The sequence below is a fragment of the Rhyacophila brunnea genome, unplaced genomic scaffold, assembly GCF_057557595.1.
Source record: "Rhyacophila brunnea isolate RB1 unplaced genomic scaffold, BYU_Rbru_1.0 scaffold_16, whole genome shotgun sequence".
Classification (NCBI taxonomy): domain Eukaryota; kingdom Metazoa; phylum Arthropoda; class Insecta; order Trichoptera; family Rhyacophilidae; genus Rhyacophila; species Rhyacophila brunnea.
Genome location: NW_028232816.1, coordinates 7,810,768 through 7,825,927, shown reverse-complemented (window position 1 = coordinate 7,825,927; position 15,160 = coordinate 7,810,768). Strand labels below are relative to the sequence as shown.

The following is a 15,160-nucleotide window of genomic DNA, read 5'->3' as shown; positions in this document are numbered from 1 at the left end:
TAAGATTATTCTTTGGTTTGTTTTTATACTATACCTCGATTTACTTATTATTTTTATTCTAAATGTCATATTGTGTACGTCTTGAATTAATAATTTGTTAAGTATGTACGTAATAAAGAATATAATTATGTTGAAGTCACTGCCTGCCCAAAAATTGGGTCCCGGGTTTGATTCTCGGTGTGGCCACAATAATTATTCATCTATGTGATTTTCTCAAGCATGTATGTTTTTCTGTGTTTGGTTAACTTCGGTGTTTGACGTTGTAGGTAGTATTAAAAAATCTTATCACTATAATATACATAAAATAATTCATACAGATGAAACGTCTCTTTTCACTGGCCCACTACACTCTTATCTTCTAACGCCCCAACCACCCACTTCCGTTTCTGTTCGACCCCATTTTGGGAATCACTGCTCTAGATTTATCATTTCAAAATGAGCTAGAATATTAAAATTTAACATTATGGAGGATTTTAAGTTACAAACTTCAACCATCCAAAAAGATCGAAACTTAAATTGTAACCTTCTAGCAGGCCACGAGGCAGATAAACTTAGAACCGTTTGAATCCTAGGAAATCGAATCAAGTGTATGTATACTTATAGCTTTTGTACCTTTGTTTCGGGCGTCATATTTTTATGACTATTATAGACGAAAGTGTGTTTTTCCACGATGACGTATCGCTTATTTAATCTGCCAAAGTTCATTCCCTTTTAATTGCCTTCCAGTATATCACCCGCGCAATATTTCACGCGGGCAAACAATTCTCTCCCGGCTAGAAGCTGTCTTATGAAAGATAAATTAGGAACAAGCAAACAGAGTGACGCAGCGCCCCGCTACGTGATACACGGAGCCGTTTCTGTCCAGGTGCAGGGCTTTTAATTAAAACCCATCGAAAATGCATCTTCTATCAATATTAGTCACTTTGCAAAAGCTTTGCTACTTTGTACACTAATTGACAGCATTATTATTAAAGCCGACATCTTAGTAAATTCATATGTTATAGGTACTTGATACTTTACGAGTCTGGAATCATGTAAATTCTGTCCAAAACATTCGCGTGGTTCGCTACACTCCATTTTCGAATATATTGAGGCGAATCAAATATATTGAGCAAGTCTCGTATTATATTTCAGCTGTTCTGTAATATACAGGTGGTGCGTGGGAATTTCCTTTTTAAACGGCATGGTGAAGTTAGTGGAAGTCACAGAGGGGAGAGGAAGGGCTCAATGAGAGGGGCTGGATTTAAGGTTTGTGTTTGTGTGATTGTGTAACCCGACAAACATCATGTGAGCTGCTGGTTGACACCTTACCCAACGACGTACTTGTGCTCTTCTCTGACGGGGCACATTTTCATCTTAGTGGCTGTGTTAACAAACAGAATATGCGGTACTGGAGTGAAAAAAAAATCAGGGTACTTCATGATAGACCCCTTCATTCAGATCGTGTCGCGGTATGGTGTGTAACTTCAAGAGTAGGGATCATCGGCCCTTACTTTTTTCAAGAAAACGGTCGTGCTGTAACCTTGAATTCAGACCGTTATTTGACTATGATCCATGAGTTTTTTTTTTTGTCTTTTCTCAGAGAAATGGCTCAAGAATAAAAAAGTGTGAAATCTTTTGTGAAGTCTTTTGTTTCATTTTCAAAAAAGGAAGTTCCCACGCCCCACCCTATATAAGAGTTTTCAGTACCTACTTAGGCAAATATATTTATATTGATTTTTGTCGGGTTTCTTGGAGTCCCCTATAAGTATTAGCCCATAGCCCCTTCAAGTGTAAATCTGGCCCGAGTGTTGTTTACGACATAAAAACAAATAAACCCCTTATTTGGTGGTCTAATCTAATAAATATGCCACTATATGGAGTAGTCACTCTTAAATACAATTCTGTTGGAGACTCAGCAAGCATGACTAACAATGTTTCTCTTTTATGTTGCAGTGCAAGCGATGATAGGGGCGTTGGCGTCGCAGCGGTGATGGGCATAGGCGTGGGCGTGGTACACCTCCGCCGGCTGCTGCTGGTTCTGCTGGCTTCTGCGGCCCTCCTCTTCGTCCTCCTTCTCTACTGGCAGAGGAAGTCCACCCCGCTCGACTATCTGCCGGCGGTACGCGCACAACAGGTTCTTCACATAGCCAAAGGGTAGGCCGATTGCAATATTCTACTTATTATCTGCCAGTTTCCTTATTTTTTATCGTAGTTTATTAAAATCCAATGCCAAGTTTCCATACACCTACTATTCTTATTCTTTCTTCTTACAGTCGTTTTTTATCCACTACTGGCCATCGTCCATTCGCAAGCACTGTCCTCTATCCCAAGTCACCTGCATCCAATTTAGATGGTCATGTCATAACACATAGGTACCTATCTAAAAAAATATTTTTTAATTAGATTTTTTTTTTACTTATTTATGAATGTATGTATTTATTTATTTTCCAATCCGCCAATAATGACAATAATCTTATACCTCGTTTACACTACATGGATTTATTGTTGTCAGTAAGAAAATGTATGGGTAAACATGGGGAATGGGACGACTGGACTCCGGACAATTGGACGCCGCACTGTCGTAGACACGTATACAGAACGTAGACGAGGTATTTTAATCAGTTTCTATCTACTACTTAGTAGTTTTAATTCATTTTATTCTTAACATAATGTATTCTTTATTGCGGATTGAGAATTACAAGCCTAAGGCTTTATATAAAATAAAAAACTCTTTTTTCGTTGGAACTTAAACATATGCACGATTAAATCATTATTTACGTCTGCATATTTACATTCTCACCAACTATTAAATCATAATATAACCATTTAAATATAACTTATAATATTACATATATTTTTTTAAAGTACCTATAATTACCTAACGTCTATTTATTTTCGAATTCCGTGGCGTCCAGTTGTCCGGTGCCAAATCGTCCTAGACCCTAAACATGTATTATTATGCAGTTGGCAAGATTGCATGCATGAATCAAAAAAGTTTAGATGCTTCTGAATTTTCATGCGATAGTAGGATGTTTTCGAACGAAAAATACGAATTACGAACAAATTTTCGGGTTGACCGATTTTCACTACTTGTCAAATAGTACGAAGTAGTACCATAAAATGGCAACATCGCGTCTCGCTCACTCTTAAAGAATGAATTGGAGAGACAGTCGGCACTTTTACGTGTAAACAGTTAATTGTCACGAAAGTTTAAATTACGCACTATTGCTGCCAGTAAATCCATGCACGTGTACAGGCGATAATATAGAAAAAATGTGACAACTGAAGATTAATTTTCACGATCAGCTGATATTGGAGAAAGATAAACCTTCGTGAAGATTTTCATATGTTACACCAGAGGACTGCCTGCTAACGGAGGTGAACGATTAAAACAAATGAAAAAAAAAATCCATCAGTATATTAATTTTGTTTACAGAAAGAAACTGATTCTTCATATTTCTCCCAAAGTGCAGCGCTGGTCACATACCTAGAGTTGGGAATTTCCCGAGAAAATCTCAATCTCGAGATTCGGGATTTCCAGAAAGAATTCTCGAGAATTCCCGAGATGTCGGAAAATTAAAAAAAAAAAACTTGTAAAAATCCTAAAATCAGTGTAGAAACAGACAAATTCCAAAAACTATGATTTTTTTTTATTTATTTAAGACGACAAACAAAATAGAAGTAGGAAAACGAAAAGAATTCAAAACATTACTTATTAAAATAGAATTTCATAAAACACAGACTGTCAATCGCTGCGTCTAACAATCGCATACGCTTTTGAGACACAAAATTCCCTGATGTTGCAAAAATTGCGCTCATTTTGAGTCGAATTTGGCTTAATTGTGTTAAATGCCCCGATCAGTCTTTGAACGTTTTGTGTTTTATGTCCACTTTTTTCATATAGAAAATCGTTTTTTCAATTAATATTTGATAATAAAGAAATTCCGAATCCCGAGAAAAGATTCTCGAGATCCGGGATTTCCCGAAATGTTAAAAATTTCAATTCTCGAGATTCGGGATGGGAAATCCCAACTCATTCTCCAACTCTACACATACCTATATGCACATACAAATATTCGTTACGATTTCCAACCCAAATATTTAAAAGCGTCACTAATTTCTCAAGAATTAATTTCTCAACTTACTGGTGACATATCGCAAGTCTTGGAAATTCTCTTGTTATAGGTATATAATATATTATGTTTAGAGTAAATTTTCTTTTTAAATTATTTTTTAATAACTTTATTTTAGTCTTCGCTATTGCGTAGCACTTGTATACCCCTTTCATAGGTGACGTGATATGTTTTTTTTTGTCGACCGGTGGACCCACATTAAATTTTGCTTATTTTTTGCAATGATATCAATGATTTTCCTTTTATAATTTCAGCCCAGCAGAACCAAAATGGACATGGCAGTGTCGAGATGGCCGTTGCGAGCGCCTTTCCGCGGAACCTTCCGTCCCGGCGTCTCGCATGCAGTCCCTCGACACTTGCAACATGCTTTGCCACTCCACGCAACTGTGGCCGCAGCCCACGGGTTCGGTGGGCCTCGGCACCACCACCGCAGTCATCCATACCTCCATTCTTCGCTTCGAAACCGTCGCCGTTCCCAACCGAAAGATCTTCAACTTACTCGCCGAGTCCTATCGCGTCTTCGAGCGAAATCTCAAACTGATACAAGGCGAACTGCCAACGGTGGCTCCGACTATCCAAACATTCTTGGTCAAAGTTAGCGTCAACGAATCGTCCGACACTTATTTGACTCTGGACACCGATGAGGGTTACGAATTAGTTGTCAGACCAGATGCCGATTCAGTCGTAGCGTCAATTGTCGCTAAATCTTACTTTGGAGCAAGACATGGCTTGGAAACTCTCTCGCAGATTGTTTGGTCAGACGATCTGGCCGGAGGCGCTTTGAGGGTTTTAAGAGCAGCTTCCGTAAAAGATGCTCCTGTTTTTAAATACCGCGGAATCATGCTGGATACTGCGAGAAACTTCTTTCCGTTGGACACTATCAAGAGAACTTTAGATGGCATGGCGGCGTCTAAGTTAAACACTTTTCATTGGCACATGACAGATTCGCAAAGTTTTCCGTTTCTCTCTGAGCGAGTACCCCAATTAGCAAAACACGGAGCGTATTCACCTGATCTTGTTTATACTGTGACAGACGTTGAAGATATTGTACAATACGCTCGTATACGTGGCATTCGAGTTCTTATAGAAATTGATACACCAGGTCACGCGGGAAGCGGCTGGCAGTGGGGCCCGGCCAATGGCATGGGAGATCTGGCTCTCTGCATAGATCAACAGCCGTGGCAGAACTTTTGCGGAGAACCTCCGTGCGGACAGCTAAACCCCCGAAACGACCATACGTACGATGTGTTAGAGAAACTGTACCGTGATATATTTCAATATACGCACACGACAGACATTTTCCACTTTGGCGGAGACGAAGTGAACCTTGACTGTTGGGGACAATTTTTCAACGAGACGGATCTTCATAACTTGTGGGGCGAGTTTACTTTAAGGGCGTTAGAAAGGTTGGTGAAAGCGAATGGTGGACAGGTCCCGAAAGTTGTCGTCGTTTGGTCCAGTGATCTCTCAAAGAGGCCTTATTTAACGCAGTTCTTCGACCGTTCTATTTTCGCTGTCCAAATGTGGGGCGGTTCCACGTGGCCAGAAAATCGTGAGTTATTAGACAACGACTACAGGGTCATAGCATCTCACGTAGACGCCTGGTATTTCGATTGTGGTTTCGGATCTTGGAGAGATTCAGGACCCGGTGCTTGCGGTCCTTACAAGAATTGGCAAGCGGTCTACGGACATAGACCGTGGTCAAGAGAAATGGGAGGCTCGAAGAAGCTAACTCTCGGAGGCGAAGGTTGTTTATGGACTGAACAAGTAGATAAAGTTTCCATTGATGCGAGGATATGGCCTAGAGCTGCCGCGTTAGCCGAACGTCTCTGGTCTGATCCTCCGCCTTTGGAAGCGGCACCTTCGCCGCAAGACGTGTACACCAGGCTGCAGACTCATCGAGAGAGACTTGTCCATCGAGGATTGAAGGCCGCTCCCCTGTGGCCTCAGTGGTGCCAACAAAACCCCGCTTTGTGCCTGGTATAACTTAAGTTAGGTACTCAAAACGACTAACAAATTAGCATTATATTTAATATCCTGCAAGTAGGATCCTGTTATTGCCGAGTGGAACTTTGATTATATCGAAATAGTTTTCAAGAGACTGTAATTAGCCTAGAGAAAATGCACCTAAGAAAGAGAGTTTGGTTTTATTGGTGTGTGATTTTTATAAGTAGGAATTTTATATGTGCCATGAAATTCGTTTTCGGAGAAATTGATGTCGTTATTTTATTATGTTGTATTAAAAAATTGTTAATGAAATTAGATTCTCTGCAATATTAAATTACAGTAAAAACCAGCAAATTTTTAAAATTTGCTGCTGGTCAACTGTTGTTTTACCATTGGAATATTTAATGTTTTTGCAATCATAATGTAATTAAGTTTTATGATGCCACACAGTCATCGAGATTTAATGAAAATAATGGAAACACAATTACCTACCTAAAACTTACTTTGTGAGTGGCATAAAATTTCTCTGCAAATAAAAGTTACTTATATTTATTTTATTGGTGTGATGTACCAAAACCATAGTCAGACAACAGTCAGGAGACCCCATTTTATTTAAAAATGCGAAGAAGACAATTAACAGTCACACGTTTAGCCGATTTTTGAAAAGCTCAATCCGACTGCCACCGATGAACCGTGAAGGTGGTAAAAAGTGACAACATTATCTTTAATAGACTGGCTGACAATTTCATTGAATCTCTGTGACTTTGATCAAATTGTAATGTGATTGATTTTTGAACAAATTGTATAATTGGAAGATCAAAATTGAATACCTGAGATGCAGGACCTACGTCCGAATTAGATATTTTAATAAATTAGGTGAACGATTATTGATAATATATTTGAGCAACGATTTTTTCCTTTAAATCACACTGTGCCGTGCTTTTATACTTAATTCGTTCTGCGAGGACTTGTGAGCAATGTGAAATTTATTAAAATATGTATCTCAGAATTTTAACTTTGACAATTTCTAGCAACTTTTATAATATAAAGTCTCTGATCGTCATTATTATTCAGTAAATTAATACCACTTATGTTGCATGCTTTAACTCTTTAACAGATTGTTTTTCTAAACAACAATGTTGCACCAACCAACGCTGAGCGCGACACTGCACTTTGATTTAATTGTATGCTTCATTATATACGTTAAAAATGCTCATAATTTTATGAGCTCTCTCTGTGTTTAACTATTATTTCAATTACTTCAAAAAAAATAAGACATTTTACAAAAATAAAAGTAAATTTTGATTGGAAATCATTGTTGTCTCCTAAATACGGTAAAATATCATTTTTTTCTCATCATGGAGTGAACGTTAACACAGCTTTTCACAGGACGATGGTGTTTAGGCACCCGCCTTACCCTTTCTCTTAAGCAAATACACATTAAAAAGACAACATATGATTTTTGCCCGATACAGAAATCAAACTGCACACGTAGTATCAGAGACAGGTATTCCAGCAAATTGATTTTATTGACAAGCATTGTATATCTATTTCAAATAATATGCACTTCATTCGTGAAATTCATAGTTTAGCTATTCCTAGAATCATCAACAACACACCTATATAGCAAATAATGAAAAAGAATTATTTATATATATTGAAAAAAACCCGTCATTTCCAATTTAAAATTCTGTCATATTGTGAAACTAGTATGGTGACGCAAAGTGACGTACACAGTACAGAATGGAGTTTATTAGCAGAGTAACAGAAAGGTTAATCAAAAGAGTGAAAAATATATTCAAGAATTTTAACAAGTAAACAATTCCAATACTTGGATAAAAATATTCATTCAAAAAATTTTTTTTCCAGAGGGTACTTTTATGAAAATTCATTGTTTGTTATTTTTGCCCTCTGTTTAATTATAATAATTTACTGAAATTGAATTGAAATTCATTGCTCACATGTGCTGCGCATGACTATTTGTATTATAGTCGTAGATAGTGGATCCATAAAAGTGTAATAAATAAAATATTGTGGATTTTAAATCGTGTTATGTGTACATAATTAGATAGTGGATTTTAATGGTAATTATTATTTTTTTAATAAATTACTGAATAGCAATAAAGAATGTACATTGTAAATAATTTTGAGATTTGAGTGAAAATTCCTTTTCACTTTGAAAGTATTAATCAATCGTGCATTATTTCTTTTTAATTGTAAGGTTCAAATAACTCCAATTAATATTTTTTACTAATGTCAGATATATAAGCTGATTACCAAACAAATATGTCATTTCAAAAATAAGGAAACCTGCACCTAACATTTATTATATATTTTTATTTTATTATTTCCATCTGGGCATATTCTTTTTTCTCAAAATTTGTGGTGTAAAAAATACAGGCTGAAGTCAAGTATTTATTTTGCCACGAATCTCCGGTTTCCATTTTTTAATTGCTCCCAGTTTGTGAGCAATCTCCAGCTTCTCCAGCGGTTTATTTGGTGTAACAGTGCAGTTATAATTATGAAACATATATAATATTATCTATTTTGTGTATTGTAAAACTTGCTTTATCTAAACATACAAGTAAAACATGTTATTAACTACGCTTTGTGATAATATAAGAATTATTGTTACAATACAGTTTTTTTAAACACATTTAGAATTATTTTGTTAACTCCAGTATTTGCTTAATTAAACGCAGCACATTTTGTTGTTATCTAATTTTCCTTGTATGTCGCAACAAATCAGCCATGGGCAACCCGTGATATCCGAACAAAACTTGGTCCACTTATGTGGCCTCACATATATTTTTAATTTTGAGTTAATATTAAATTTCTATAAGCATTGATACAAATTGATATTGTAATTTTGAAAAATTGTTATTATTTTCCTCGTCTCATGTTGTTTTGCAGCCAGTGTTTCCAACCATAGGTACAATAATTTAAATTTCGCAAAAATGCCAAAAGTACTACAATTTTGAAGGATTCAAGGCGAAAACTGTTCCTGTACTGTTTGTTTCAGAAATACTATAATTTTTACACCTTTGCATTAAAAAGATGGCAGTATGAATTCTCACCCATAGATCAAATAAAGTCTCCTATGCGTGCTTTAAATTTACTGATTTCCGTATTATTAATGGTTTAGTCATTTTATTTGATTTTTTAAAACAGTGGTGGTGAACAAATTTTCGCCGTTCAAGCAAAAGTCAACATCACAATGAATTCAATGATAAAAATACTCTTTAAAAATGGACCAAGACTTCTAAACGGGATGACATATTGAATCAGAGAGCAAAAATGCCAAGGTTTTGATTTTTCATACATGTTAAAACATTTGAACGGTGATAAAATAACTGAAATACGTGATCGAGTATACCTAAACGTGTTATAACCCTTTTTATACCATCGATTCTATAAAACGGTATCTGCTAACAATTCAGTAAATGGTTAAATAGCTGTATTTAACACATTTTATCTATTTGACATTGCATCCATCAAACTGTACGAGTAGAAAAGATTCACCGCCACTAGCGTATTGTTTAATATGATAGATACTATCACTGGCGGCTCCATGCTTAGGTCATTCGGTCATTGACCTGCCAAAATAAATACCTTACAATCGACATAATACTATTAATAATATGTGCAATGTCATATATAATAATATTAATAATAATCGGTGGATTTGAAATTATAGTGCGCGCGATATTGTGTCAACCCTGTCTATTGGGCTTTTTTTTTGTTTGGGCGATAATTCCCCGAACAAAAATATTGTGTTCGCCGGCAGTCTGAAAATTGACCCAAATTGAATATTTTTATAAAATTTTCTCTCTCGTTTCTCATACATAAGACAGAGATCGATATAACACAAAATACGAGATCGAAGCTTGTAACGGTGCGTGAATTACTGTAATATCGGCAATGCCCGAGTGTGAGACAAAAGATTTTTTCACCTAATTAAATGAAACAGAATGATAACACTGACTAGATAATTGGTCTCAAGACGCAACTGTGTATGCGGTTCGGATTCGTTGACAGGTTTTGACGAATGCTTTTGGTTATTTTAATCATATGTAAGGAGTTTTTGGTGCAGTTATTGCATATACACACAACGTTTGGTTTTTAGTGATTTATAATATTTTTGTGAAGCAGTTAGTACGTACGCAGTAGCAATTGAAGTCTGTGATACAATTATAATGGAAATGGAAGCACGATTCGCATCCAACGATCATCTCATTATATCCGATTTGTTCAATAAAGAAAATTACACTGATTTTAAAAATAATTTTCCCACACGTCAAGTAAATTTGGTAAAACTGTTAGAAGAAATAAACATAATCAAGTTAAAAAATGAATTATTGGTGTTTTATCAACGAGATGATTTGCATGGCGCTAATAGTGCAGTTTCTCTTCTACATTTTTTACTCAGCAATAATTTCAACGAAACATTTTCCGAGTCGATCAAAGTTCTCCAATTTATTTGCGTCATACCAATGACAACAGTTGAAAGTGAAAGATGTTTTTCCACTCTCAAAAGAATAAAAACCTTTCTACGCAATACGATGGGCCAGGATAGACTGACCGCTCTTGCAATCCTCACTATTGAAAAAAAAATATGTGGGAAAAATAGACAATTTTTATAATCGTGTGATTGATGATTTTTCAAAAAGCAAATAAAGAAAAGTGGACCTAATTTACAAAAAATTATAACGCGTTGTGTGCAATTTCGGTTAACGAAGGGTTGGCGTTATGAAAAACGGACATTTTTTGAAGGGTAAGTAGGTACCTACCTATAACAATTTCTAGCACTTATTCTGAAATATATAAAAAGTCAATTTGCAATACGTCTTTTCAGTATACAACGAAAAGGCAAATTAATATAATATATTCAAAATTGACCTGCTAGTTTTTTCCGGATTAAGCCGCCAATGGATACTATGAAGTCTATTTGAATTATTTTCTTGTTATGTTATAATTTTGTTGTGATTTAAAAATAAATATGCTATTATAGTCAGTCACAGAGCATTGTAGTTACACTAAACATTAAATAATAATTTCTTAAAATGTTAATATTTTCGTTAAGTTTATTGGTTGTAATATTATAAAATGTATGTAACTAAATTTCACAGCCTTAAAATAGCACAACTTAAAATACTCTACTCTAGAATAGTTAACATATTAAATGTATGAAATTATTAAATCAATTAAAACAATGTGATTATGAATATATTGAAATTATAATATTTAATACGATATATTGAATATATTATAATAAACGACTAACCATATTTACTTGCTGGTCTATTATTTCACGAAATAATGTTTTGAGGCCAAAGAGATTCCCCGATTTATTGAACCTTCTCTCAACTATGTCATTGCAGAGGATATTCATATTTATATAATATGTAGGTAAAGCTTTTTTACCTATGTACAAACCCAAAGGCAAGTATTTATATACTCGTAAAAGCTTACAAAAAATATATCTGATATGTAGCATTATATCTAGCTTTTTTCGTATTAAGTAGGTACTATAATTTTTTTACAAAAGTACTAGATTTTTTTTGATCCTGATTTCTTGAAACTATTGAAAACAGATTTTATCAACAATTTACCCTAGAATAGTTTAAGAACCACTCAATTTTTCTTCAAATAAAATATTTGGAATGCACCAGATTTTTCTTCAAAAGACCTAAAAATATCATCGGTGTTTTATAAAAAGGGCGAATTAACCAAAATGCTATTTTAATGGAGGAGGATTTTTAACTTTTTTACTGTGGATGATCATAAATGTCGAACAGGTTTATTATAAAGCGTAAAAAGTATACTGTCTTTATAATATAATTTTTTTTAAAGGCCTAATATGTCACATTCGCTTTTTATTCGTAACACTATGTGCATATTCGCCCTTACGATTAAGTACTTTCCTGTGGAGATACAAATTCGCAGATTTTATACAACAAAGCTAGAGAGGTACATTATTGTTTTTTCATTAAAATTTTGATTTCGCCAAAATGGTTGATTCACCCTTTTTGCAAAACACCGACGATGTGTCTATGTCTTTTTTCTTGCTATATAAGTTCTCTTCATCTGGCATATTTTTGTGGGGAAGAGTTGGTAACAGTACTTATGAAATCTAGCCTCTATGTGAGGGATAACGAACCTATGACAGGATTTGACTACGAGTTGATTTACTCAAGTTAGTTGAGCGTCAATTTCTCTGTTGTGAATAGGTACTATGTCTAGGAAATTGACTGATGTTCTTGGTGGAAATCATGTCAGTGCTGAGTGGAGTACTTTAACATTTTAATATGAACCAAAAACACGCTTTGCGATACACTTGTAGTGTTGGGGATAACCTACACCTCGAAAGCTTATTCAGTAGCTTTGCGGAATGTAGGTACAGACCTACAAACTTATCTAAAGAATGGATGGGGGAGCCACTGTCGAACAATCAAGACTCGCAACTGGACAGAATCTGACATTCGAATGACGTTTTCAAAATGGCGTCCATATGGTAGTTCGTAGTTCCATTTTTTACTGTTCTTTAGATAAGTTTGTAGAACTGTACTCCAGCTATTAAAAATTGAAGGGTGAACATTCTATACTTTAGGGACAGATGGAGAGAATGGTAGAATAAAGCCTGAACCCACCCTGCGTTGTCGATCTGATGACTATTGATTCAATTTGTGCGTAAATCTATCTCTTTTTATAGACAGATAGATTGATATTTATATTATAGGGCTCTACCGATAATAACTTTTAAATCATCTATTTTGTATAGTACCTAATACAAAAACATAATAATATTATGTTTTTGGACTACTAAACAAAATAGATGTGTTAGTAGTGTCATCTAGCGATAATCGTTATAATTAAAATCTCAAATATTTTTTAATAAAGTGCACTGACATCTAGTAGTAAAAATTATTAAAGTTTTTAATTTTATTCCTAGATGTCAGCACGTGATGACGTCTATATTATTTTAAATACAATATTTAATAATAAATTATATATTATAAAATTTATTATAATATTAAAGTACTATTTAATTTTTTTTAAAATATATTTAATTAACACGTAATAATTAATAGTCATCTGCTTTCTATTTTATCATAGTTTGGACATTAGTGAATGCGAATTTCTATCGCCATATACCCAAAAATCAAAATGAACAAATTATACCAAGGAAATGCCAAGTTAATAAATAAAACAGTAAATATTGAAGAAAAAACAGGTATAATAGACGATAATAATTAATAAAATCAAAATATGAAAATGCAAAATATTCGCCCCCGGGTGGGCTCGAACCACCAACCTTTCGGTTAACAGCCGAACGCGCTACCTATTGCGCCACGAAGGCAGATGGGTATTGCGAAAAAAAGTGCCTACTATTGATTATGACCATTTCAAATAGGAAAATGAGAATCTGTTCAAAAAAAAAAAAAAATATGAAAAAATATGAAAAAATTTATCATTACATTACATCAATCTAGATTCTAGACATCGTAGACGTCATACAATCTGTGTGTACTGTGTACACATTGTGGATTCAGCGCTGAAAATGTAAAATTTAGGAATCGAAGAGCTTGTTAATTTTCTGAAATTCATATTTATGCAATCTATACCTATACCACAAATATGTGATTAATATTATTATAAGTTTAGTTATCTCCCTGGTTAATACGCTAAGTGGAATAATCTTTAAACTTGTGGCGTGTAATCAATATTGTCAGCGCCGTAGGCGAAAACCGGGGTTTAGGCCCGCCCCGTCCATGGTGGACGCGTTCGGCGGAGCGTTGAGCGGCGTGCGCAACTCAAACGTATAACCAAAAAACAACATTGTCTACGAACATTTTCACTCACGGTTATACGTTTGAGTTGCGCGCGCCGCTGGACGGGGCCTTACACTTTACGACACGTCATAAGTATTATTTTTTACCATGGTTCCGAGGCCGACACTATTTTTTTAAAATATGTAAGTACCTAAGTAAGTGAACTATTTATTTTTAATAATTTAAGAAACGAAAGGCATCAATGTTCCGGTTTATTATGAGGGCTGACTAGATTTTACTCCCTTATTTGGAACCGAAACTCTGGTTTAATATTCAGTATAATATTGGTTAGGTACTTATATTAATAAAATTATTCAATTTTAATTACAGCATTGGCTCTGTATGAAATACATAATTGGATTATTATATTATTTAGGTGAGTATCAATTATTCTTGTATAACATAATAATAAATAGACTCCACGTCTTTCTGTTAGGGTAGGTAGGGTATAATAGATTATTTCCACGAACGGGTGGGGTCTCAACATTTCCAGAAACATCTATCACTATCATCAGCCTACATCAATCCATTATTGGATGAAGGTCTCTTCATGCTGATTCCGCTTATCACCGTGTAAATCACCAAGCACTTTTTAAAATGTATAATACTCCGAATAATTATGTAACCACATTGCAAGGCAGGCGAAGTTTTCAATTTACTAGTTATAATGCTGGGCACTCAGCAAACATGATGAGAGAAGTATGGATATCTTTGAGAGGAGGGTTTTGAGAAGAATCTTTGGGGCTGTTCAAGAAGGTGGCATTTGGAGGTCAAGGTATAATGAGGAGCTATATACACTTTATCGAAATATTTGTTTGAGGAGCTATACCAATGACATTATTAATGGACAACGCACTCAACACAGTAGCTAGCAATTAAATTCACGCACAGTGACATTCGCACATGTATAGGTAGACGTCACGCAATTTCCATTATGCGATATCACGTATCGGGAATTTATAGCATTATCACTTTTATTGTAATGGCGTTAGAATAGTGTTTCTAGTGCCAATGTTCATTTGAGCGAACCCGTTCGAACCGAACCATTCGGCAGACCCGACTAAAAGCATCGGGAATTTATAGCAATATCACCTTTATTGTAATGGCGTTAGAGCAGATTATGCCATTCGGCAGACCCGACAAAAAAGTGAGTGTCATTTTTATTCCCAGATGATTCGTCCATAGTAATGTTATTAAGCTATACACACTTTATCATTGGCGAAAAGATCACGTGGCATATGAAAATGCAGAGACTGCGCTGGAGCC

At 35.0% G+C, this 15,160-nt stretch overlaps 1 protein-coding gene and 1 non-coding gene across 4 annotated transcripts in view; one reads left to right on the top strand and one right to left on the bottom strand.

The window, feature by feature from the left end:
• Positions 1-7,835, top strand: part of fdl (beta acetylhexosaminidase fused lobes) — a 259,655-nt gene extending 251,820 nt beyond the window's left edge. For all 3 annotated transcript variants that reach the window (XM_085943750.1, XM_085943751.1, XM_085943752.1), the window contains 2 exons: positions 1,936-2,136; positions 4,370-7,835. In XM_085943750.1, coding sequence (XP_085799876.1) covers positions 1,973-2,136; positions 4,370-6,101 — 1,896 coding nt within the window. In that variant the 5' untranslated portion in view covers positions 1,936-1,972 and the 3' untranslated portion in view covers positions 6,102-7,835. The remainder of the gene's footprint in view (positions 1-1,935; positions 2,137-4,369) is intronic.
• Positions 7,836-13,349: 5,514 nt separating this feature from the next.
• TRNAN-GUU (transfer RNA asparagine (anticodon GUU)) lies at positions 13,350-13,422 on the bottom strand. The gene has a single exon. It is a non-coding gene; the product is annotated as a tRNA-Asn (tRNA).
• Between the last annotated feature and the right edge of the window lie 1,738 nt (positions 13,423-15,160).